Genomic DNA, 26,931 nt, shown 5'->3' on the forward strand with positions numbered 1-26,931 from the left:
AAATCACAGAACATGTCTGTAAATCAGCAGAAAATATAATTCAAATATAAGTCTCCAAAATGAACATTCAACTCCATGACCTGCCTTAATCTGTACACTTGCCTCTTCAAGAAGGCACATGGTAAAAGAGATCTACAGGAAAATAGTTTTTCTTGTATAGCAGCATAAAATAACTTGTTGGGTCAGGCCTGAAAAGGTGTCTCATATTATTTAGCCCTTTGTAATTAAGCAGACTAAATTCTACTGCTACAAAAAATTTGCATCAGCATTAGCCAGATTATATATATTAGAAAAATATAGTCCCAAATATTAGCTAGGTGTCTAATTGCTACAAGGCCAACAAATTCATTGAAAAATTAAAAATCTAAACACAGTGGAATATAATTGAGTTTATATAAAGGAACCTATCCTCCAAATACTTACAATAATACTAGTAAGTTCCTATTGCAACACACTGCCCTATTTAAGTCACCATAAAATGGGCATGCAGGTATGTAGGTGAGCAAGACAAGGATGCTCCAAGTTTTCATGTAATATCTTCTTTAAATAATCCAAACATTAATTTTCCAAAAGATTTAAGCACTGGCAAAAAATCTCTTCTCATTGTCAGAGGATTACTAACTTTTAAAATTATACTTTCAGCATTCAATCAACTTTATTTTCCAAGCCAAATGGGAATACAATATTAGCAATAGAGTCCTCAAAAACTGTCTGCAATAGTCAGGTCTCTGCTATTTGACATAACTGAGATTATTTGGGAGGTAGTATTTCTTCTGAGGATCTGTTTTCAATCCTCTTTACTATCCACTGACATACTGAAAAGATCAATCGCCCTATGGGATGAATGTGCATAAAATATTATAGACATTAAATCCTCCCTAAAAATTCAGATGCATTTTTCAGGTCTGTGCATTTTATTCCACAGTTAAATGATTAAGACACATTGGGCTCCAATCTGAAAATGTGTTTAAAATCTGGAGCTATGTCAGACTGCTGTCTGAGTTTGCAAAAGGATTAGCAATTTGTGACTTGTGTCAAAATATCTGGCCTAAAGTGACAGAAATAATATATTTTCCTGACTTAATGAATGTGAAAAAAAATCTGGCAAAAGCAAAAAAAAAAAAGATCCCACCACACTGCATATAGAAATCAGAGGCATTTATCCTTAGAAGCTCAGAGTATTTCAGTAGCAGTGTTTGCATTGGTCAGAATTTTAGAAGGGACACCTTTGTGCCGCCTTGAATTGGTCACATGAATTCATTAGGGGTCTTATGGCAAAGAATAGAGCCATTAGAACTTCCAATTATATTGCACTAATGTGATAGTTAATATGTATGAAAGTTCCAGGGACCACATGAAGGCTCTCCAGAATTAAAATGTTTGAGTAGCTGTATATTGTGATATAGTCTTGTAACCAAGCAAAAGAGAAGGTAAAGACAGTCCACAACTGCTATAAAAAAGTGAAGGGATTTCTGTGGGGAAGAGCAGAGTCTTTACACAGAGCCTCACTAACCAAGGCTTTTCCTCTTCTATGGTTTTGACAGGCTAAACTTGTGCTGAGATTGTGAGAGTCATATCAGAGCAAGTACCAAATAAAACCCTCTCTAATGACCTAATCTAATGATTGCTATCATAACAACTGGGGACAAAGGTCATGAAAAAAATTTTAAAGGAAGGATGCAGCTCTAAGGTTTGAACTTCTATCTAGGCTTTGATGAGGAAAGGAAGAAAGAGATGTGTTGGGCATGGAAGGAACAGCTACACTAAACTGGGAACAGATTTCTGAAGGACTCAGATACCCTGTTCTGTCTGTCTCCATGTGTGGAGCCTAAGACAGCCAACAACACTTTTGCAGAGCTTCAGCTGGGGATGTTTATGGCCATTCTGGAAAAAAAGGGCAGAGGAGTGGACCCATTGACTCCCCAAGACATAGATGAATTGATAGCAACATTTCTTTTTACTTTTTAATCTAATCTCATTTTCCTGTATAAATATCAGTCAAATAAGAAAAATTTCAGTCATATATCACAGAAGGATTATACAATACTAAGGGTGCATCTTATAATGTAAAAGTATTGACTAAACTTTTATTTTTTCCTGGTTTTAATTATGATTACTAAAACCTTATTGATTAATAAGTCTATTTTTCAAACAATGATATAGACTTCAACAGGTGCTGTCACTTAGAAAAATACTTTCTCTCATAAATAAATGTGGCAGAATTTAAAATCATTATAATTTGAGCTGGAATATTTTGGTTACCCCCATCAAATTACCACACAGGTGGAAGATTTCTTTCTCTACAGGATAACACTATTATTCCTCTGTATGGGTTCTCATTCTCATTCATTCTGGACCATCTGTGTTTAATCTTGCAAAGGGCAGGTCTAACACGATAGAAAATTCACTTCATATGGCTGATCAATTCACATACTCTACCAATCTCCCAAACTGAACTTATACTTCACGTATGGCCACATTTGGACAATATTCAAAAGTAATGAATGTCATTCACCTCATTTTATGGATGGAGAACACTGTCAAAAAATCTGTTGTCTGTTATAAATGTAAGAATGACTGATAAGAACAACTTTGCTGTTACAGAATACAAGACTTTCTCCAGAGCATTTCACTAAGTACATACCTATTTGATAAACAATGTGCATTGTAGAATTGTTAAGAAATACAAACAGTTGACATATGTCAAAATACAGTTCTTATGAGGTATCATTGATGAATCCTCTTTTACTGAAGTTTTCCCTGAATTTTATTCTTGTGAGAAAAATGATTTTATAATTTAGCAGTTATTTAAGCAATCATATTATTTCTTTCCTGGTAAAGTTTACAAAAGTACTTGAGGAGGCCAAAATAAGAAAAAGTAAATGAGAGCTCAGGTTATGGACTGCTTGGAGTACTGAGTTAAAGGTCAGAAGCTTGTAAGTAGATTTTTAATACAACCATATTCAAAGTGTTGCATCTTGGCATAGGGAACAGAGTTTGTATCAGAAGTACATCAGAACACCCTAGAAGATGGTCCTTCTTCAGACTACTTTCATGTATTCGACTGAGGTGCCTCATTTAGGATCTTGGATATCCCAGATACCTTGTTAAAGCTGACACTGACAAGCAACACCAGAAATCTCTTCATTTACCTTACAATACTGATAATTAGATGCCTCAGCAAAGTGTGTAAGCTGGGATAACTTTGTGTTCAAGTGAAGAACTTTGGGTCAAGTGCAAACCACTAAAAAGAGATTTCTCACTGAGATGTCGTGCCAAGAATTCAGCACTTGAGTCCATGAAAGAGGAATCTCAAACAGAGGTGGGGCAGTGACCTTGCCTGTACACACACCATGGACTAGCATGTGTAATTCTAGTGTCCTCACTTCCAGAAGATGTGAAAATACTGCACAGAGTTCACAGGAAGGACAGAAATAAGATTAAGGAATCCTGGTGATAGGAGGTTTAATGAGTTGTATTTACTCAGCTTATCAAAAAAAGTGAATAGGTTGCTTGATCTTTGTGCATAGGTAGTCACATGAGGAAAAGATGTGAAAAAGATAGTGGGAGCCTTTTCGAGGGAGCCTTTTCGACTCTGCTATCAAAGGCATATCACAGTTAAATGACAGGAAGCTGAAGTCAGAAAAATTTAACCATGAATAAGTGGCTATTTCCTAACACTAAAAGTAATTAAATATTAGAACAGCTAATATTTAGGGCAGAGAAATAGTGGTGTCACCCCTTTTTCCCTTTTGCAGCACAGCACCTTTGTTTGCTGTGAGCATACAAGTTATCTTCATGTATTTAATTTTCTGAGTTAGGTACCATTTTAACCTCTCTTGAAATGTATGAATATTCAACTTCCAGAACATGAAATGCTTTAATCTAAATGAAGTGTGGGATGTATGGATGTTTTGGTGCAATCTGGAAGTCTGTGGTGTGGGCATGCAGACCACAGGATGTAAATGAAGCCCTCTGGTAAAAGATTTTATGACATGTGTTGCCCACTTGGCAGAATTTCATATCTATGTACTGGATGGTGCTCCAAATGGTGGCTTTTCACCCATGCAGAAGGACACCGTGTCTCTAAGCAAATATTTTCAGGGCAAAAATATGTCACACATTCTATCTAATGAAGAACCAACCAACACCCACTTCTATTTGGTCAGTGAAACCAGATGTTCTTCCTCCTTAATCCTCTGAAAACAGTGTGGAGATGAGGTAATAGGAACAAGCATGGAGAGGGAGCAAATTGGCAAGTCATTGCTTGTTTTGATCATAAAAATACGTCAGAAACAGTTTTATTATTGTAAAATAATAGATATAAATATGTCTACAATTTTGCTTCTTAACAAAGCTGGAAGAATGATGACATTACCACATGCTGGTCAAGAGGAGAAGAATTAAGTCATGTAAAAGTTAAGCTGAGATATGACTGGCACATTCTCTTGTGACTGTCATGTGAATTCACTCTGGTTTGTTAAAGCAAGAGCTGAGGAGCTCATGTTGCCTACATTTGGTTGGTGTAGAGGGGTAAACAGAAAGCTGATTGCACAATTGAACCTTGTTTTGGTTTTGCATTGAGCCACAGAACATATAGAAAAAGAAGTGTCCTTCTCCACACTCCAAAAAATATTAAAGGCAATGCAGATCGGAAAGAAAAGGTTCAAATTTGATTGAATTGTCTTCCAAGCAAAAAACCATACACCTGCTGCTTACTAAAGGCAAGTCCTCTCTAACATGACTAAAGACTTAGAATTTAGAGCTGGTCTTCCCTGATAAGCAGAATCTCACTTGGCTAATTGAGGGGCAAATAATATAATAAGGAATACATCAGATTAGGAACACCTAGAGGAGAATCCCAAAAACCACCAGTGCATTTTGTGGAAAGGGTGACTTCGTCAATCAGCGCTCTGAAGTGGAGAAATACAGCTGTAGGCAGTTTACTGAGTTAAATGAGGCACTGAAAATGGCACCCTTCCAGCTGCATGTATATATTAAAAATTTACAGCGTGTTCTGGAGGAAAAATTCTTCAAGTTTTTTTCTTTCCCATAAATTTAATTCCCTCAACAGGTTTTGTCAAGCAGAGATGCCTTCTTCTCCAGGTATCAGCTCTATCTTGTCCCCACGTAGCATGCAAAAACTTGGGATATTGTTTCTGCTCATTGTTTTCTTTTGGAATTTCTACTAAAGTCACAGGTCCTATGGAGGCAGAGCAATTTTTTAGCTGAATTTTTTGGTGAAACTCCCATGTGAATTTGTTAAAGGTGCTTTGTGAGTTAGTGAATAAGGCAATCTGGATCATTGGAATGCCTCCAGAGCACCCCTACAACCTGTTCCTCTACTGAATAGATAACTCATAAAGATAAAATTACCTGACTGCAGATTGATCCTTTGATTTATCTAAGGTTCATTAAAACTCACTCAGGGAATTTTGAGCTATACAGAACAGTGCTGGAGTACTCTTTTACTAGCAGCTAGATGTGGCAAAGCATAGACCGAGACAGAAAGCACTTCTTTCAGCACTTGTCACCTGCTGCCAAAACTGAGAAGTTTATATAGATGCAAAAGGAAAATTCTAAATGCAGGTGCTTCCCCCCTTCTCTGCCCTGCTGGCATCAAAGTCAACAAGAGAGACAAATTTCAATTTGGTAGAATCAAAGCAAAATAAGGTTTTTTTTCTGAACTTTTCTTCATCTTCTATATCTGGTTTAAAGATTTATCTCAGATTTTCTCTCTCAGAGTACATGGATGTGCATATGCATTTCCTCGTGAGAAATTTGGGGTGCAGGGTCTTTGACTCTTGCTTTCTTCGGGAAAAATGTTTATTTTAATGAATTTGCCTTCATTTCTAGATGAAATACAAAAAAAACCCTGGAAGAACCCAATCTTTTCTGACCTGCACTGATTTTTGAAATTTGGAAGCATTTCATGAAGTCAGAGATAATGAACTCACTTACTGGCTGGCATTTAACTTGCTTGTTTTCTTGGACAAGACTTTGAAATATGTTCTGTTGCAAACACCAGTAGTTGTTCTATCTGCAAAATCAGCACTCCTATTTTTCCTAATTTGTGACTTTTTTCTAAATGGCAGAAAAAAATTGGGTATTTTGCTGAAATGTTTAAATTTGGAAAAGCAACATTGATCAAAGTAATTCGAAAAAGATAAAAAGCTGCTAGCAGTAACTATACGTATATATTTTTAGAAATATAATAACTGACAACAGCTTTATGAAACTGAACAGCCTGGAATTCCAAAGTGAGATCAATTAAACCAATATTGGAATAGAATGCAGTAAACCATTTTATATTTAATCTTTCAAATGGCTATATAGTGCATAATAGAATTTATAAGTAATTTGACTTAGAAAAATATATTTGGTTATACTCTGGTGGTACAACACAAGTTTGTAGAATTAAATAAAACCAATACTTATTTCTTGTTGATTTCTGATCAGCATATTAAGACAAAATGCATGGTATAATTAAGTTTCTATAACCACAGAAAGCACAAAAGAAGCTGTAATGTATCATAGCACAATGTTCATGTGAAAGATTCCAAAGCACATTTCAATCACTACACAGTGAGATTAATACCTTCTACAGAGAATGGATGGGGAATGGACATTATTGCTGTGTTTTTCAAGAACATTAAACATTCTGTTTTTAAGGCAGTTCCAAGGTATAATGATCTGCCAATGAAACAATCAAATTCTGCCTACTTTTGGAAATCTCCGTTTGGCTTCATGATTTGCTGACAAGAGCTCCGTGTTCTGCAAGACACAGCTCAGACCTGGTTTTGATATGAAAAGATGAATTTGTGGTTGTATAAGTATGTAAGATTTTATACAGGAGGCAGAATGCTCCTTTTCACAAACTATACTGCACCTCACAAACCCATGCCAGACCACTTGCCTTACAGTATGCTTGTGATCATGGCTTTGGGAAATTTTCACTGTTCAAAGGAAAACCAGCAATGCTTCATTTCCTTACAAAATGTCTAATCATCCATCTTTATCATCCATAAATGGATGACTATGTAAACTTTTGTTGGAAGCCAAGTACAAAATAAATGTCCCTGCAACATGGGACTAGTGAACACCAAGATCCAGAGCCTTAACTGGATGTTAAGTTCCAACAGGTTCCTCTTTGGCCTGCTCAGTAAATGGGAAAAGGCAACGTTGCAGAAGATACAGTCCTTCTATTCTGTCATGCTTAATTATTATTAATCAAGCTTAAATTTATTATGCTTAAATGCGTCTCTAAAATCATCTCTAGTTTATATTTATATACTGTTAATAACTTAAGAACACTGTAGTTTTTACTGGGAGGGTCATATCCTTCCATCAGCTCAGGGAGCATGAATTGAAACTTCTAGTTAAGGTCCCTGACCACAGAGCAAGTATTTTCTGTGCTGATACTGCTGATTTATTGTTCCATATGCAAGTGTGAATCTACCTTCATATGCTGCATTAGTTATGTATCTGGATACCCAGAGGTTTGTCATAAAGGGCCCTCTCCTTTCCTACATCCCACACCTGACACCTCAGCATGTCTGAGAAGTGCCATTGGTCAAATATATATGAGCCTCATACATACCTTGTTCTACTCAGACATGAGGAGGTGTAAAGAGATATACAGCGTATTCTAAACACTGTTTCATTTGCTACTGTCCTTTCCATGACAGTCAGACAGTGAGAAAATGGCAGAGAGATGAGTTGGAAGAAATAGGGGACAGTAATTGGATGTTTTTGGAAGAGGATACTCTGACCAGAGAGATCAGCAGAGACTGAACTGCAGTTTTCTGCAGAAGGATCCTGTCCTTTCACTTCCTGCAGTTTCACCATGTCTTTACCACTCACAGAAAGCAAGATTACGATTTGCCCACTCAACCACACACCATGTGTTATTTTTAACCTGCTATATAAATGGCACCTTTTTCAGATAACAGGAAACAGAATAGCTACTAGTGTAGAAAATATATTTCCTGTTGGTCTACATAACCAAAAAAAAAGGGAAATTTTCCCATGATTTCAGTGTGGGTAAAATTTTAGAACTTCAGTGTGACAAGGGAGAATAATAAACAAAAATAAGGGAAGGAAGGACAGTGACAGATAAGGGGATGATCATGGGCCACATAGTCTTATATATATCATGTTTCTCATTTTTTGTTTGGTTGGCTTCTATTTTTATTAGTCTGTTTAAATGTTTATGCTTTCTAAAATAGTGTTCCTACATATACAGCCATTGCTTCCTTCAAGCTCTTCTGGGAAGCCTGGCAGGAGGTTTGTGAGAGGAGCAAAGAAGACATGCAAATTTGCCTTAACATTGCTTATTATCTAGTTCCTTCCTTAATTTCAGAAGACAGTGTGCTTCTGCAATTCATACAACTCTGAATCTAAGTGCTGTGCTGGAGTCCTAACTTCTGAGATGCTTCTCATTTTGACAGCAGATGGAGATGAAGCATGGATTGGTCCTTGGAGATTGCTTCTGGTGATGTTATTCCCAACTGTTTCGCCAAATGGATGCATCATTACTCAGAAAAGGTTAATCAAAAACATTTGCCTGAAATAAATCCCTTAGTTGATTTCTATGAGTACACGTTAAAAAAACTTCATATATGAAATTAATATTTATTCAAGACAACAGCTCCTGGCCATAGTGGAAAGCAAGAATTCTCTTGGATAGTGCTGTAGCATCAGCTTCATGACAAGTTCCCAGTTCCACCAGGAGACATCAAGTGAACCAACCAAAAAAAACCAAAAACCAACCAGCAAACCTTCCTGACACCTGCCAGTTAAAAGCAACCTTATCTTTGGGTTATAGATCATCTCCGTCTATAAAGTCCCAGCTCACAAAGTGCATTTCCAGGAATCCCTGGTTCAGCTCCTAAAGCTGTCACCATGTGTGCCTTTGGCAGCCAAGATTTGATGCCCAAGGAGTTTTACATACTAATTTTAAATGAGGGATTGGTACTTCTGCTGAGTCTTTAAAAAACCTGTTCTAATATAGCTGAGACAGAAAGGATCCAAATTTCTGAGATATCCAGAAAATTTCTATTTTTGCCTAAGAAATGTATTCAAAATATTGATATGTTCTTATTGACTTCTGCAGTACTGTTTCACTCAGCTGTAATTATCATTAAGGAGCTTACATGCACTTCCTGAACAAGACCAATAAAAAGAAGCTGAATTTACCGAAGAATTGTTAAGAAATTCCATCTCCCATCAAACTAACATATATTTTGCTGTATGATGCATTATTTAAGTTTTTTAAAAATCAACAAAAACAACAAAAAACAGCAAACCCCTGCAGATTTAGCTAAAGCTCCCCCCAAAAATTATTTTTTTTTCTTAAGAGTTACTATATCAGCTTATCTAGTAAAAAAACACACCAAAAGACCTAAGTTGAAAAAGTTTTTGAATTCTTTGCATAATTCTCCATAATATACTTTCAAATATTAGTGAGTTTATCTGTTCACTAAATTATAGTCCAGCATTACATTTCCTCAAGGAAAATATCTGTCATATAAGATCTGTGAATAACTGAACTTAAATATTTATTTTTAACCACAGAGGCTTTGCTGGAATCTAGACTAAAAGAATCACTACTGTAAAATAAATTTCTTACCTCTGATGGATGTCCAGCTCTTATAAAAGTACAGAGTGGATCAAAAGCTCCTGTTCCACAAGCCAGAAGATGGGTCCTGTTGTATCGGTGAAGGACACGGATGTAATTTGCACATTCATCCTAGTTTACATAAAAAATAAACATAGGAAAATATTAGCTTTTACTTTTTAATTTTTTAATTTTTTTTTTTATTTTTTTTTTTGTATCTTAATGCCTGTGGGCGATGTTCTAATATTGAATCTTTCTATTCTATTTCATTTCATGTAACTAACTGTGCCATCAGTTTCATGGGTGCTTATTTTTACATCAAAAAAGCAATTTTATAGCACTGATTGATCATGTTTGATTTTAGATGCTTACCAGTTAGTAGTTACTTGATTATAAAAATACACTTTTGTGCTTCTTTAGTCATGGAGAAAGTCTTCAAATCTGAATAGAACTTTACTACATATTATTGGATAGATAAGACATAGACATAAGTTTCAGAGCATAAGATGTGAATGGTCAGAAAACAGCTTCTCTCTAGAGTTAAATAAATTTTATCTCAAGAAAAATATAATTTTAATTGCACCATTAATTTATTGAATAATTAATTGTTAATCAGTATTTTTTTATATTGTATCTACACATACTTTGTCTGTTTCCACTGTTTAAACCCCTTTGAAGAAGAAATATTCATTTCTACAGAGGAAATACTTTGGGACTCATTATTGTATTTGCAGCTCCATAAATATTACAATTAAAACATTTTCAAACACCCCTTTGAGATGTGGGATCATTATTCCTGTGCTAAACTATAAATTAAGATAGTGAGATAAAAGTGTCCCTTGATTTTGAGATTCCTGGGATTCCTGGGATTTGGTTTCAGATTTGTTTTTTTGGCATTTCACAATGGCTTCTGTGAGTGCAGCAAAATTACTGTTCATTTCAGTTCATTGTTCAACATTTCTGCAACTTAGAATCCTGAGGTTTAAGAGTCGTGTCAAGTTTAAGACATTTGAAATGGAATTAATCTGAGCTAACTTTAGGTGTTTTGGCATTTAGACAAGTAATTTATGCAATTCTCCCAGGCTTTTTCAATAGTCAGTGAACTAGGTCAGACATCTCCAAAAGGCAATTAATACAATCCTGAACATGTAAAACAGAGTGGAGGAATTTCCTTTTTTGAAAATTTGCAGTTCTTCACTGATGACTACTCTCTATTTTTGGACTGCTGTATTTGTGTGAGAACAATCCTGGGTCTTATTAACCAACTGCAAGAACTTAATGTCAAAAAGGAGTAGTCTGCAAGGGATTCGTGGGCAGAACTCAACACTTGCAAATCCACATTAGGTTCAAAACTAAGGAACCATCTTTCTTCTTTCTTCAAATCCTTGAATCATTCAGTGTAAGTCTTCCAAATGCTCCAGCAAATAAAAAAGGAAAGAAATCTTCCCTGCTACCTGATTCTCCTTAACTGTTCATCCTCAAGATATATCATGCCAATTCATAGAAACAGGTAACCTATAGAAGAGCTGTCGTGTAATTAAATATAAAGCATATACAAAGGGCAAATCAATCTTTTAATATCTTACTTTTGGAATTTCTTGATTTGTAACTATTTTGTTCCTTTTTTTTTTTTAAGGAAATAAAAACAAAGTAAGGCAAACAGAGAAAAACAGGTTGAAATCAACAGCATGTGATCCTCCTTGTATGGATCAGCATTCAGTGACAGAGGTGTCCACTTTCTATGTCCATTTCCCAAAGGTTTGCTAACTGGTGGTAGCTAAATGCTATCCCTTAGGTATTTTATGATGCCATGAAGTTTTTGAATAGATGTTTCACTGGGTGCTGATGCTGATGGTTCTCCCTCTCCTCCAAGTATGACCTTCCTGATTTATTCCCTCTGTTTGCTCTCAGTGGTGGTCTGTTCTTTACTGCATAGTTTCCTTTTTTTTATCCATATACACCTTCAGCTCTTGATCCTTCGTGGCAAAATCATTTTAGGGATCTAAGATTGTTTTTAAATGGGAAAAATATACACCTTTTTTTCTTTCCTGGTGTGTGCCTTTGTAGAATTGCCTTAAAAATTCTGCCAAAAACCCTCAGGATGTGAAAATACCAAACACAGAAGAAAACTAATTCCAAGTAGACTTGATAACTTATAAACAGATGATAAAAGGTGCTGTTCTAGGAAGTGTCAGGCAAAAAGGCATTGCTGATAACCCTACCAATAATGTACTATACACAGAGCAGGGAAGAGATGCATCATCCAAGGGGACATTGAAATAAGACATAATACTGTATCAATTAATTAAATACTTGGCTTGTCTTTAGGATGCTCCATAGATGTATTTATAGATCTGTGGAATTTTATTCATCCGAAACATCTTAGTGTGGAGGAGTGAGGCATCTCCTCACAGGACTTGACTTCTATATCTGAATGATTTCCAACTCTGATAAAGTAATTCAGAGTAATTGAAAACTCTCGCACCACAGGCTAACAGGTGTGATTCCTGGCACACTGGATGACAGCTGAAGGATTTTTTTTTTCCTTGCCTTCACTTGAATGAGGAAAGCATGGCCTTATTTTAAGAGTATGCGTGTGTTGTTAAGACAAGCCTTTTTTAACTGTCCTGTTAAGTCTGTTACAAGCTCTGAAACTGTTTATGACTACAATACTTGCCATTTTACTGCTACAACATGAACTGTTAACTTTTTAAGGTTATACAAGCTTGTAAATTGGCCTGTTCATTTATATAGAAAGAGGCAGCAAAATACATGTGAAGTATTTCAATGTTGAGAAGCTTATTACAATATTATCATTTCTACTTAATAATTATGCCTTGAGTAATACATCTTTTGCAAAAGAAAATAAAAAAAGAAACAGCATGAAAATAAGCAAAAAAAGTTTGAAATAAAACACTATTTTTCTAGAGATTGTAGTGTGAAAAATAGCATTAAAAAATTAAAATTGACAACATGCTGATTTTAAGATATTATGCTATTAAGTTAATATTGGTTCATGGCTAAAAATAAATGAAGGTGGAAAGAAAAATAGGAAGATTTTTGATTCTAATTTAGATTTCTTTCAGTTTGAATAACTTATCTTACTGAATACTGAGCATGCTGATGAAAATTACTAAGGTTTCCCTGATATTAATTAGTGTTACTTGTTCACATAGCCATACATAATTAAGTCTCATGAGGATCAGAATATTGTTTGGTATTACAATATTTCCAGCTTTTAAAATTTTAATGTATTTTTCTTAAAGACTCTGCTTCTAGATCTTGTGATTATTTAAAAGTTCTGGGTTTTTTTTCTGTAAAAGAAGTAGTTACACCAAGCCTTCCTGGTGCAGAGAAATGTGGGAAACACATGAAGCTCTTTAAATGAGATTCATTCATACAATGCAAATTTGAGGACTTACAATAACAAACTGGATTGCAAAAAGGTTTTGATTTTTAGGGAAACATGAATCTGAGGGGGCTATCTTTGCTTTGAAACAACAGTACCTGTTTCTGCATTTATTTAACAAAACAAATACTGTCAGAGTATCAGAAAATATGTAGTGGTGAAAGAAGAATGGTAGAGCTTTAACTAATAACAGCCTATGCTGAGAAGTAGTATCAAATTAAGGCCAAATAATTTAGGTTTGGGATTCATTTAATATGACCCTAAAGTTCAGCCACTGTAAAAAACCATAATTTTCAACCAAAGCCACCTAAAATTATCAAGGATATAAAAGTAACCTGAAAAACTACAATGAACTCCTAAGAATCTTCAAAAAGGATCAGTTCTAGACCAGGTGAATGGGAAGGATTGGGGTTTTATTTATTATTATTTTTATTATTATTATTACTACTACTTTCTATTCTGATTACAGTGCCTTAATGGGGACAGTTCTCAATCTTTTAATTCAGAAGAAATCTCTATAGATTCTTAATTTATTGGGAATATATGGTGGTTATTGTTGAAGCTGCTGTTTGCTGTGTTTCTGGGGCAGGCTTGTATGTCCCCTCCCATGTCCTACATTCCTGTCACTGTTGCTGTTGCTGTAAAACTATCACAATTTTCAGATCCCTTGGTTCAGTGTGAGCTCTCTCAGCTGTGATCAGCTGGGATTTATTAGGTGCACTCTCTGTGTGTTTATGAGGTGCAGATAATGAACCTGGTGCACTGCAAAATTAAAGGGAACTCCCCTCTAGAAGAACTTTCATCCTGTGCCGCCAATGATATCAACTGCTGTGTGTCAGTGAGCTTTTCCTAGGAACTGATTACAGTCAGGGCACTGAATCCCAAGAACAGAACAGTTCTGAGGTTCATTAAAACAGAATATTTTTATTAATAGAACATGAAATCTATAGGACAGTATAAATTACAGCATATTTTATAATTATTAATAACTGTTTTTTTAATGTATTCTATAGAATGAATTTTAAAGGCAAACTGGAATGTGAATAAGGAGAAGATAATCCATGTGTACAAAAAGAAAAGGACATAGAAATGCAAAAAGAGAATTACTAAGATGCCTTCTTTTGATAGGACCAGAAAAAGAATTAGAAGAAAGTGATCAAATGTGATCATTGCCTGTTTATGAGCCGGTTTAAGAGCAATTAAAATAATAATTTTATGTGTTCACAGTAGTTACATGTTTTTAACCTGCAACATTTTATATCTATGCTTTAATCTCTCTTAAATTAGGGATGTCTGAATCCTTGCTTTGGAGCAGCCACTGGGTATAATTACAGAATATTTGATCTGCAATTAGTGGTACTTACAGCATCTCTTCCTTTAATTATGCATTCTTCTGTCTGCAGAGGTGTACTAGGCCAATGGATCTGAGGGGAAAAAAAAAAAAATTTAATTTGCAGTCTGATAATTGTAATCCAGCTTTTCCACTATTTCTCATGTGAAAGATTCTCAGATCAGAAGTACAAAATCATAGAACAGCCCAGGTTGGAAGGTACCTCAAAAGATCATCTGGTTCAGCCTTTGGTGGGAATGGGAGCCTGGATGAGATTTTCTATCACTCTGTCCTAGACATCTTTAAATGTTCCACTGACAGAAACTCCACCACATCCCTGGCTCCTTGTGAAGGGAGAGCCTCTTTCCTCTTTGAGGTGCCATTTAAATACTTAAGTACTGAAATACTGTGGTGAGTTCCACCTGAGCCTTGCTTCCCCTGAGAGAAAAGATCTTCATAACTGTCTTGATTAGGGTAGGACAGCAAACTTATTAGTAGTAAACAAAACTTAAAGAAGTTAATGTATGGAGCATTTTATATAAATTCAGTAGAAACATTTATGCTAAACTGTCAGTTGTTTTCAACATAGTTATTAATTTCAAACTCTTGATTTCCTGCTTGAAGTGACACTTAGGAAGGAAAATGGTTTACAGTGACGTTAAGAAGGGTCAGCAATTCACCTCATGGGAATAGGATCGGCCTTTCACAGTCAATTACTAGGAGCGAAGCCAAATTACACAAATGCGTTTTTCTTCAGCTACCTACTGCATAACATTTATGTTTCATCCCAGATGCATAATTTGTTTGGATAAAAACTGCATTAAACAATGACTGATCATACTGGAATGATTACTTAATTTCTTACAACATCTAAAAGTGAAAACAAAAACATGTTCACATCAGTGATATCAGGCTTGGCTGAAACCAAGTAAATATCAAAAAACCAATGTCATCATTATGACTTTTTTGTCAATAATCCAATTAATAAAATTAAATGCTTCTGCTAGGCTTTTTTCTTCTTTTTTTTTTTTTTTTTTTTTGAATTGAACTCTCTTCGTTTTCCTGAAATAATTCTAATCTGAGAAAATGATAAATTATTAGAAAACTTAATTATAAGACAAGTGGGGATAAATTATAAAATCCTAGATGCCTAGAGATTGAAAGTAAAAGACACAATTCTCTTTAGTATCTTCATTAATGACTTTGACGTGGAAATAAAAGAAATGCTAAGTAAATTTGCCAATGACACTAAAATGGGAGGAGCTGTTGACTCTTGAGGGCCAAGGCACTGCAGAGACCAGGACAAATCAGAGGGCTGGACAATCACCAACTCTATCAAGTTTTACAAGGGCAAGTGCATCCTGCACCTGGGACAGTACAACCCCAGTTCTGTGTATGGATCAGGGAATGAGAGACTGGAGAGCAGCTGCTGACCTGGGGGTCCTGGTCAGTGACAAGCTGAGTATGAGTCAGCAGTGCCCTGGCAGTGTTTAGGTCTCACACCATCTAAATCCAAGTTAATCAGAACATCTCTTTTCAGTCAGGTGGTCTTATGTCATCTATGAGTGATCAGACATGACTCCCATCTAGTCTCTACATTGCTGAAAGGTACCTGGACTCTGGTGAACTCCCATGAAGGCACTCATCCAGTCATCCTGGTCAGACCATTCCTGGTTCAATCATTGCAAAACTCAGGGTCCACAGTCATTTATTTCAGTCACTGGCCAGGAACTGAATGAAGTTTGGGTTAAACCTGTCCTTAACCCAAAACACCTAGAAGTTATGAGATCTCTGTGATCTCTGAAGGCTATAAGTATGAAGCCACAGCTTTCATTTCCCAAAGACATGTTCTAACTAGCAGGCTAAAATGAGAGCTTTTGCCCACACCAGGTGTAGGTGGCTGTTAGGAACAGAGAAACCACAGAGGGAATAAAACACTTGACTTTGTAACATGATATTACATATAATGTGTGTAGGTGATTATTTTTGTGTTTGGAGACTTAGTCCCAGGGCTGTTGAAAATACTTCATATGTACATTTTCCATTTAAGATGTATGGAATTAAATACATATAAAGAATTAAAAGAAAAAAGCCAAAGAGGTAACCTAATGCTCGTGCTTTGTCTGGAATGTCAAAAAGCAGCTGCAGTGGAGCTACATGAATTTGGGCCTTGGCACAGGGAAATAGAATAAAGCATGGAATTGCAGAATGGTTTGTGTGGGAAGGGACCCTTAAAGACCAGGTAGTGTAACCACCTACTATAGTCAGGGACATCTTTCACTAGATAACGTTGCTCAAAGCCCCATCCAGCCTTACCTTGAACACTTCCAGGGATGGAGCATTCACAGCTTCTGTGGGCAAACTGTTCCAGAGTCTCACCATTTTCATAGTTAAGAAGTTCTTCCTAGTATCTAATCTAAATCTACAGTCTTCTAGATTTAAAACCTCTGTCTCTTGTCCTGTCACTACAGGTGCTGAGAAAACTCTCTGCCTTTCCTATAAGGCCTCTTTACAAATTGAAACTCCAGCATAAGGTTTCCCTAGACCTTTCTCTTCTTCAGGCTGAATGTCAATTCTTACAGCCTGTCTTTATGAGAGATGTTCCAGCCCTCTGACCATTTTTGTGGCCCTCCTCCGGACCTGCTCTATCAGGTTCATATCTTTCTTACACGGGGGAACCCAGAGCTGGACACTGTACTCCAGCTGGGGTCTCAAAGGAGAGGAGTAGAAGCGCAGACTCTGAGATTTTTCAGCAGTGTAGGAACGGACCTTAGATGCTCATAGCAAATTACTGACCTCTAAGGTAAATCCATGTTCATTTCCTGAAGTACATGGGTCTGAGTAATAACTCTAGTAATAGATATATGTCTCCTGAAGAAGTTTTTCTATCCAGAAGTTATTTTTAAAACACATAACTCTTGCAAGTCTCTTAAGTTTTAATATGAATATTAAGATTTTAGTCTTTTCAGGAATATTTTAGAATTGAGACTAAATAAATCTCTGCATGTCAGATATCATACCAAATTTCAAATTATCAAAACATGGGATATGTTTGCACTGCAGGAAAATCCAGATATTAATCAGCTGCAATGGCAGTCTTTAACCTGCCATGTATTACATTTCCTGATGTTTGTGTTTTAGAAGTGTGACAATTACCAGCCTTAATTTTTAATTGATTTTCTGCTGGGATTACAATAATTTGGCAAGCTATCAATAAGTATTTTTGGAAATCTCCCTGAGTATATAGATTGTGCTAGCATCACACCAGCATACATTCCACCAGGCTGCAGTCTTGACATAACTATTGGCTTGAGCATAATTTTTTCAAAATTTTTCACCACTTCAGATTACTGTGAATTAAATTTTTTAACTGTTTGTTTAGTGATGTTTTCTCCTATTGTACCACAGTATTGTCATCCTTGAGATATGGATGATGTAAAGGGAAAAGAACTGTAGGGAAAAGATATTTTTAAATATACTCATCATGGGAAAAAATGGAGTTGTAAGACAGTACAGCTATGGGGAAAACTTTAACTGGAGCTGGAATGTTAAACAGTGTCTCTAAACATCCTCTCCATTTAGCCACTACACTTAAAAAACAGGATGTTATCTATAATGAAAACTGATTTAAAGAAATTATATGAGCTTTTTAGCACTTTGGGACAAAACAGACTACTGTGTGTTCTAGTCTGAACTCTAATGTGTGACAGGGCAATTAAGCAATTCAACCAGCCTGTCCCCAGTTTAAGTCAATAAATATTGCTTAATTAACAGATAACTTGTACTTGGCTGAAGCACAAATTCTTTAAAAATATCTGCTGATGACTGGATATTGTATATATTTATCAACAAATACAGGGCCACCTTCCCTCCTGGAAGGTTATTCCACTGGCTAATCAAACTTACTAAATTGTATGCTTCTTATTTCAGTTTGCATTTCTGCACGTTCCTAGACAGTATTTAAAGAAGACACAAGCTCTTGCAGACTCGTGTTCAGCCAGTTCTGGAGGGGAAGTAAAGCCTCACTAGAGCCAAAATATATGATGAGATCTCTATAATTTATTACAGCAGAGATATAAAACCAAATCTGGAGCCATCTCACGCTAGGTGAGAAACAGCACAATTGAAATGTGCCTGCACAAGCCCATTTACAGGAGTGGGAAGGTTTCTATTCAGACTCAGATCTTCCTAAGGCCCTTGAAGCAGAAGCTATTGTAAGGAATTTGTGGGCAAATAGAAGAGCAGTTTATTTTTACTCCAACATGAGACAAAAAGTGGGAACAAAGGTCTCCCTTCTCTATGAGCTGTTTGACCAATGGTGATGAGCTACTGGCACTGGCTCAAGTTTGCTGCTAACAAAGATCCTCTCCGGCACCAATTACAATGAACTGAAAGGTTTTTTAAAACACATTTGGCACCAGATACCAAAGAAAGTTCTCAGTCTGTTAGATCACTACAAGCCTTTAAGGCTTTGGACCAAATCTCAAATATGAGGTTTTATTCCTAATATGGTGTCAAAGGGAATTAGCTCTTAGGGAAAGCAAAGGTTAAGTGGAATGTGCCTACAAAGCTGTGGTTTTGCACAAGGTTTTGAGTGCTTATATGGCTCTAATTCTCTGTAAACACTGATACTCACATTTCATATTCTCCCTCATTCTTCCTACTCTTAGGGCATTCTTCACAGAGAAACAAGATATCTAAGTAATTGTTTCAAAAAATTATAGCATTATGTGTTAAGTACTCTAAGCAAGAATATAATACACTCTGCATGTATTAAATGAGAGGTACAAAGAGCAAAGTAGAGACAAAAGACACATTATTTGAATAGTTTTAGAATTATTTGAATAGAATTATTTGAATAGAAAATAGAAAAGTGAGAGTCTTTCCCTATCAAAGGTGACATGGAAGGTTTCAGCCACAGTTGAGAGCTCAACCCAAATGTCTGGATTTCCCCACCAATGCAAGAATGACAGTAGTAGTATTTTTCCCTGAAGGCTTTTTTCCCCCAATTTTTAGATATTTTTTTAGTGTATATGAAAATTGGTGAGGATAAAATGTGTTTAAAATAGTTTGGTAGAGATTTATATAGACAGACATTAGCTTACATGAAAAAGCTATAATCTACCCTTTATAGTGTTGCAGTGTATTTGAAAGCTGAAGAGAATTGAACCTGAAGAAAACATGTAGTCTATTAAATACAGATTTATAGGGGACATACCTCATATGCATCACAAGTTAAGTTTTTTGGAAATGTTGGATTACTTTGGCAGTCAACAGGTCTCAACGCAAAAACATTTTATGTCGACTCAGCATTTAGTTGTTTTTTCTTTGGGATAACTTCTAATATTCTGGCTGGAACTGAATTATTTGGTCATTTTACAGCAAAGGGCATAAATCTCCAGTTTGGAATGGGTTTCAGTTTGGTTTTTAGAAAGCATATTCATAGTCCAAATTGCTGAGAAAGGCATGACTATGAATTATAAGACAAACGGTTTTCTAGGTCACAGAAGATGAAGACCAATATGAATCTGCCCAAAACTTCATGAAACAGTTCTTTTGCAGACAATGACTCATCCTGGTTACCAGAGAGAGAATAAAACCCAGGAACTTTCCTGCACACATATACTTTCAATGGATTGCAACTTCTAGTTTAATCAAGCTAAACTCTTCAGTCGAAAAGAAAAGGTCAAAGACTAAACAAAACAGAGTTAAAGATAGATTAATTAAGAACTTTGGTAATAATTAATCAACCAGTCTCTCAACTCCAGGAACTTTCTGTAATGTATCTCAGCAATTAAGACTTCCTGTAACAGAAATGTCTCATTTCACACTTTTGCTGATAGAGCTGTAGGACAATCATACTTTCCCCAACTATCCCTGAGTGTGATCTGTACTGAGTGAACCCAGAAAAAAAGCTCATGACATTTGTATTCAAGGGAGCTAGGTCCCAATGAGATCATGTTTCTAAAAGTGCCAGGCCAAGCTTAATTAATTTCAATTTCTCATCTTTTGCATAAAAAAAGGCAAGATGAGTTTTTATCAATTTGCCATACTCTGCAGAGGTCTCCAAACAGAGAACATGGTTTCAGAGTAAATGGCTGATATTCCACTTAAAAACAAGAAGAGGAGCAATGAACTTCAAGTGTGTCCAGATGGGACGATGCTGGTTGGTCAGAAGCATGAAGTGCTCTATCCTGTCATCCTTCCTCACAGATTTACTGCCAAATGGGGAAGAGGAGAGTGGGGAGAAAAAGTTTATTTTATAGAAACAAATGCTGTCTAAATGTTTTCATGTCCCTGAGCTCTACTATCTTGTCACAGGATATTAATAATTTGTATCAAAGCAAAAAGGAATTAACTTATATCTCACTGTTGAGAAGCAAAGCTCAGTATGTAACTCTACTCCCTGAGGAGTTAAATTCTGTTTGTTTTTTTTTTTTTAAATATAGATAAATTCTCAAATAGCTTTCCTGAGTAGATTCATATCCCTTATCTAGAATTGCCATTCCCAAATGTTTATAAAAAGAATAAAGTATATTATATCTGTTCACAGTAGTGGAACACACTAATTATGCTTAGAGATAAGAAAAGATACTTATGGTAAAGTTGGCCAGAGTGCTGACAGAAGAATATCACTTTTAGCAAGGGGGCAGAAAGAAAAGAATTTGAAATATCAGTGGTCATTGCAGTGTAGACATCACCAAAAAATATTTCTCCCAAGGGACTTTATTTTATTCATTTTTTACTCTACTTATTAATTTGCCAATCAATGAAAATACATCAAAATACATAGGGAAAATTTAAAGCAGTAGATAACAAAAACACTGAAAATTTTCAAGACATCGTTTATCCACATTCAAAATGGTTGAACAATGGAACAATGCTCCTGCCAGCTTCCCTTGCTACTGTATGTTTCCAATTCTAGCTTCCAAGGGCTGAAGTGAGTAAGGAATCCAAGGTTCACATCAGCTCAGACTCAAACCTCTCCATTTCAGTTGTCAGTTTGCCAATCACTTGTGGTTTCTGAGATGTACTGAGTTCCGTGGTAGGATTATGACTTAACCCACCTTTCTCCCACAGACCACTGAGTAGCCTTCAAATGCCACTTTTCAGTCATTATGTAATAGCACCTCTGGATCAAACCAGTGCAAAATCCAGTTTCTAAAGGCTAAAAAAAAAAGTAGCTGCAAGGTGTATGCTGCTATTGAAAACTTCTTGGAGTTTACATGCTAATTTTTTTTTTCCTTAACATTTTCTCTTCTGAAACTCCCCAGAAACACCAGGGAGATTTTACTCCTCAATGATATAGTGGAGATACAGACATCAGAGGTCTACCAATGTGAGGTGCTCTAAACATCTGTAACCATGCTGAAATTCAGTGAGAAATAGTTATATGACCCCAAAGTCTCTTCATCCAGAATGTGTCTTATGGGTGAAGAGGGAGAAAAATAGTAATTAGTGTATTTTTCTTAAATAGAAATATGGCTTTAGAGTTCATTCACAAAACACCTACAAAAACTCCATTACCTCAGTCATGCAAGTTCTAATATCCTGTGCTACGTGTTGCAACATGAAGTGACTAATATATATAAATATATATATATGGCTTTTTACTCCACCTCTCGGTAGTTGTTGCTGATTCGATCCAAACTGAGGGAATACAAGAGGTCTCTTCCTCCCACGAACAGTCGCTCTTGATACTCATCCAGCAGCATAATATGAAGTCCAAGATATCCAAACGGGCTACGAAAAACTGACGTCCTGTTTAAATCCCAGAGCTCTGAAATACAATCAGAGTGTTCGTGATAAATACCAAACAGCTTAGCTTTCACAGCTTCATTTTCATATCTTCCTAGGGAACTGGGCAAGAAGTTATGGGACATTAAAAAGCTAATCATATAATCTTTGAGTAAGAAAGAGACACGAAACGTGTGGGAACAATTTTCAAACTAAGCCAGTTCTCCAGGAGGTTTGTCTCTGAGTCTTTGCATCAGAATCTTAGTGCCTAAAATATGAGATGGGGAGGGATGAAAATCAGTTTTCTCCTGGACATTTTCTGAAAAGGAAAAAGTACTTCTTAGAACAATGACTGCAAATGGAAAGAAATTAATTAATTAATGGAAACTGGAAAAAAAATACTGGAAACTGTGTCCTTGTCTTTCAGGTATGTCAACTCCAGGTTTTCAGTGTACACACTATTTTTACCTGGGTTTGTTTTTAGGAGGATGGCATTGTGGGTTTTAAGTCTAGCACTGTCTTCCCTCAGTTCACTGAATGTATTTCCTCTAAATTCAGTGAAAACAGTATGAAATCTGTGAAATACACATGAATAATTTTCCAGCATTGATTTTGTCAAGAAATGCACTGACCTGATATGGGAATATGAGGTTTAGCTGTACATGTTGCAGGCTAAAGCCAGTTCCACTGAGAAAAGGAAATTCATTCTGAGTAACGTCGCAGAAACTTGGATTCAGGCCTCAGGAAGCAAGAAAGAGGCAAAACATGGGGATCTCTCTACACTGTGGTGCAGAGCACAACCTGGCTTGCAGAAGGTCAGAGAGGGTGAAAATCATTTTGCTGTTGAGAAGCCTCACAAGGAGTCATTTGAGAGACCACCCTCGGAATCCCTCCAAAACGACAGAGCTTGGACTGGGGAGAGCAACTAGGTTTGTTCTCATGTCTGTACTGCGGTAAATTGTTTCATTTCGAAGAAATCACTCCTGGTAAAAGTAATTAAACATGCTTATCCTCACAGTTTTACATAAGCATAATTTTTTCAATTGTTTGGATGTGGTCTTGAAGCTGATGTTGGAAGAAGTGTGATTGTCCCTGAGCTAGAGAAGACAAACGAGCCCCATCCAGTTTGGAGGCTGCTGCTCACATGCCACACCAGCAGTTATGTTCATTTGTCCATGCTGCACTTTGGCAGCAACATAGAAACCACAGCTGATGGTCTGGAAGCAAGAAACGTAATGCTCAAAAAGGTTATTAATTTAGCCCAACAAATTGACACCATTTCTATTAATTTGAAATTATTAAATTATTATATTTTGTGTGTGATGATAAGCAATTTTAGTAATAGGATAAATATTTTTTGCTTCATTTACTAGGTAGGCTGAGCTCAGGTCAACAGAGTTTAAAAGTAATCACGTTTCCTTAGATGATAAAAATTACATAAAAGGAGTTATAGTAAAAAATTCAGCCTCACATATGATGTCTTTCTCAAGTGATCTTCAAGCAGAATCTATTAAATAGTGTACCTGTGTGTGATTTGCCTTAACAAATGGAAAAGTAAGTCACAGAAAGGAATATCATGGTGAAGAGAACAAGAGAGGTTTTTTCTCTAAGCATTGCATACTAAGCAGTGGATAGATACACATTTTTTGACAGTGATACACTCAGCACACAGCTGCACAGCAATGTGGAAATGGCACTTTCAAAGGCTGCTCTCGCCAAGCAAATGAGCAGATTGCTGTTTTGGAAGAACATCGCTTGTTTCTGAACAGATTAGAAATTAAATGAAAGCAGAGCTAGAAATACGCTTTTAGTCCTAAATAAAGCCACTTTTTATTTACAAAAATTTAAATCATTCAATATATTTTATTTTTTAATCAGTCTTGGAGTGAAAATAATTGCATTTTAAATTCTAGTTATATACAAACAGCAAGAGGTTACTGTGGTAGCTTTCCCTGATTTATTTTCATGTTGTCCTGGAGGCAAATTGTTCATAAATGAGACAATATTTCTTTACATAGATCAGAGATATGACTTGTGTTCTCCTAATGGACAATTCTCTACTCAATCACATAAACTGATAACTGCTCATGTAAGACTCAGTCCTGCAAAGCACACCTGCAAATCTTATTGTCCTAAATGGAAGTTAAGAATACTAAACATCTTTCAAGATTGAACTTGTAACAAGAGATGTTTCTATGACTACGTCCAGCAAACTACACAGACATGGGGTTGCTGTGGGGGCAGAGACAAGAACAGAAACAAACCCAACATCTGAAAGGGCTGGAAAAAAACAAGCAGTCAGGTTTAGAGAGTAATTTTGTACTGAATCACAAAAGCAGCATTATGTAGATCCTTTGAAAGGTGGTAGAATTTCCATATGTTGTAGGAGACATGAGATATTAGAATAGTGCAGGCAAATGGACTGCAGAAGCTCCTGAATGCCTGGAGAATGAGCAGTATACCTGGGAGTCTGAAACAATTCTAGAAGCCTGCCATTTCCAGGCAAGTGGATCTCCCCACAGTGTGGTTTAACACGGGTTCTGAAGCAGCAGAACATCATTTTTGTTGTGCTGTGCCCCTTCAGCAAAGCTGGTTGGCCTCAGTCTAACCCAGCAGGAATGCAGCTCTACTGCTTCTGGACGAGCTGCTGTCTCCACACACAGCACAGCTTTCATGCTCACACAAGTGCAGTCAGTTCTTAGAATCATGGAATGGTTTGGGTTGAAAGAAACCTTAAAGATCATGTTTCCAACCCTCCTGTCATAGTTTCTCCAAGACCAGGTTTCTCCAAGCCCTGTCCAACCTGGCCTTGAACACTTCCAGGGATGGGGAACCCACATGTTCTTTGGACAGCCTGTGTCAGTGTCTCAGCACCCTCACAGTAGAAGATTTCTAACATCTAATCTCAACCTATGCTCTTACAGTTTAGAAGCATTACCCCTTGCTCCATCACCACATGCCCTTGTGAAAACTTCCTCTCCATCTCTCTTGTACTGGTTAGATACTGAAAGCTGCTATGAAGTCTTGCTAAAGTTTTCTCCAGACTGAACAGCCCCAGCTCTCTCAGCCTGTCTTTATACTAGAGGTGCTCAGTACTCTGATTGTCTTTGTGGCCTCCTCTGGACTTGCTCCAAACAAGTCCACATCCTTCTTGTGTGGGGGACCCACAGATCCCTGCACTTTGCAGTGCTGAGCTGCACTCGGTCATTGAAATCACAACACAATTGTGGGTGAGGAACTTGGATTCAAAATTTTAAGCAAATTTCCCCAAATTTCACCAAATTTCACCTTCAGTTACCTTGAAGAAGCTTATGCTCTAAAGGGTCTCCTTGTAAATACAGATTCCTTGAAATGTCAAGAGTTGCGCTCCTGGTCGTGCTGATGCCCTTTAATTAAAAAATACAATTTCTAGACAATGTCTAAACTTGAGCATAACCCAAAAAGAGGTTGTTCCTCTACCTAATACTAGGTTTTAGTGTCCACATTTCTGCTAGGCACATCTAGCACACTTACAAGATCAGGTGAAAGTGCAATTTTCTTCAGTAACCTGGCCAGAGAAAATACAGTACTACCTAACATTTTTTAAATATTCTAATGGCTAAATCAGTCACCTGAGGAATAGCAGACATGATGTCAATTTCCTTTTCTTAATGGATTGAAATTCAGATTTTTCTCCTTCCATAGAGAGTTCTAATCACAAGTTATTAGCTACTAGATAGGTTGGGAAGAATGGATGCGTTCTCTATTTCCTGGTGAAGCCATCCAACAAAATATTTAAATATTTATTATTTAATATTTAATAAATATACAAATTGTTCCAGCACATGGGCTAGAAACCCTTGACTTCTCCCTCATGTGGGAGTGACCAAGGGTTTTAGTTGAGCAGAACCCTTCCTTTTACTGAGTTTCTATAGATTTCTGTGGAAAAAAAAAAAAAATTAAAAAAAATTTAAAAAAAAATTAAATAAAAAAAATTGAAAAAAAAAGGCACAGGTTTTCTGTAAAGATCTTGCATAAAGAAGCAAAAAGCCAGAGACACAGAGGATGAATTATTCAGGGTGAATATATTGCTAGTACTCAGCAGACAGCAAAAAAGGACAAGACCTTTCCTACTCTTATCTTTTGGTAAAAAATAAATCTTATGGAGTACAGATCCATGAATTTGAGAAAATGTTATCTTTTGCGCTATAGTGCTTTGCCATTTTAATCTAAAGACTCAAGACCATAACTAAACCTACACCATTTTGGTCATGTGTACCATAATGCAGTACAAAGAGTATTTTACTCAACAAAAGAAAGACTGCTTCAATATTTACACACTCCTATAAGGCACTTCACCTGTGAAAGTTTTAAAGCAAGTTCTGGACTGCTGAATTACATTTCATAAGAGAACAAATTTTATTTATTTCTGTTTTAAGAGCTGAGAACAAACTTGATGGCTTGCTATCTGTCTGACAGAGCTGGCTAGCAAATATTCAGACTGATCCTGCTTACCACACTATCTCTTATAGCAGATCTATTTTGGTGAACATATTCACACTGTATCCTGTTTGACAAAATGGATTCTATTACACATTGGTCTAACAATAATATAATATTCCTGATAGGCAATTTCTTGGATATTTTAATGAGAAGTATATAATTCTAAGATTATTTTAGAACAGTCATTGCTTCCATTAGAAAAAAAAAATATTTTTATTCCAATGATTTTAAATATAAATGATTGATAACTTAAGTATGTTTAGAAAATTAAATGCAAAAATCTCAATGCTGCTCCACAGCAACCAGACTATAGCAACATTACATTTATAACACATTCTCAGAATTTAAGCAGGT

The 26,931-nt window shown here is 36.2% G+C and overlaps 1 protein-coding gene across 1 annotated transcript in view; it reads right to left on the reverse strand.

Moving 5' to 3' along the window:
• SEMA3E (semaphorin 3E) overlaps window positions 1-26,931 on the reverse strand; it is a 130,594-nt gene that overhangs the window by 40,033 nt on the left and 63,630 nt on the right. Inside the window, exons 2-4 of the mRNA XM_005526030.3 lie at window positions 21,978-22,138; window positions 14,393-14,452; window positions 9,632-9,751 (exon numbers count right to left, since the gene is read on the reverse strand). Of these exons, the coding sequence (XP_005526087.1) occupies window positions 9,632-9,751; window positions 14,393-14,452; window positions 21,978-22,138 (341 nt within the window). The remainder of the gene's footprint in view (window positions 1-9,631; window positions 9,752-14,392; window positions 14,453-21,977; window positions 22,139-26,931) is intronic.

The sequence above is a fragment of the Pseudopodoces humilis genome, chromosome 5 (genome assembly GCF_049639895.1).
Source record: "Pseudopodoces humilis isolate 2021_Gansu_Grassland_sample_001 chromosome 5, ASM4963989v1, whole genome shotgun sequence".
In the NCBI taxonomy this organism is placed as follows: Eukaryota; Metazoa; Chordata; class Aves; order Passeriformes; family Paridae; genus Pseudopodoces; species Pseudopodoces humilis.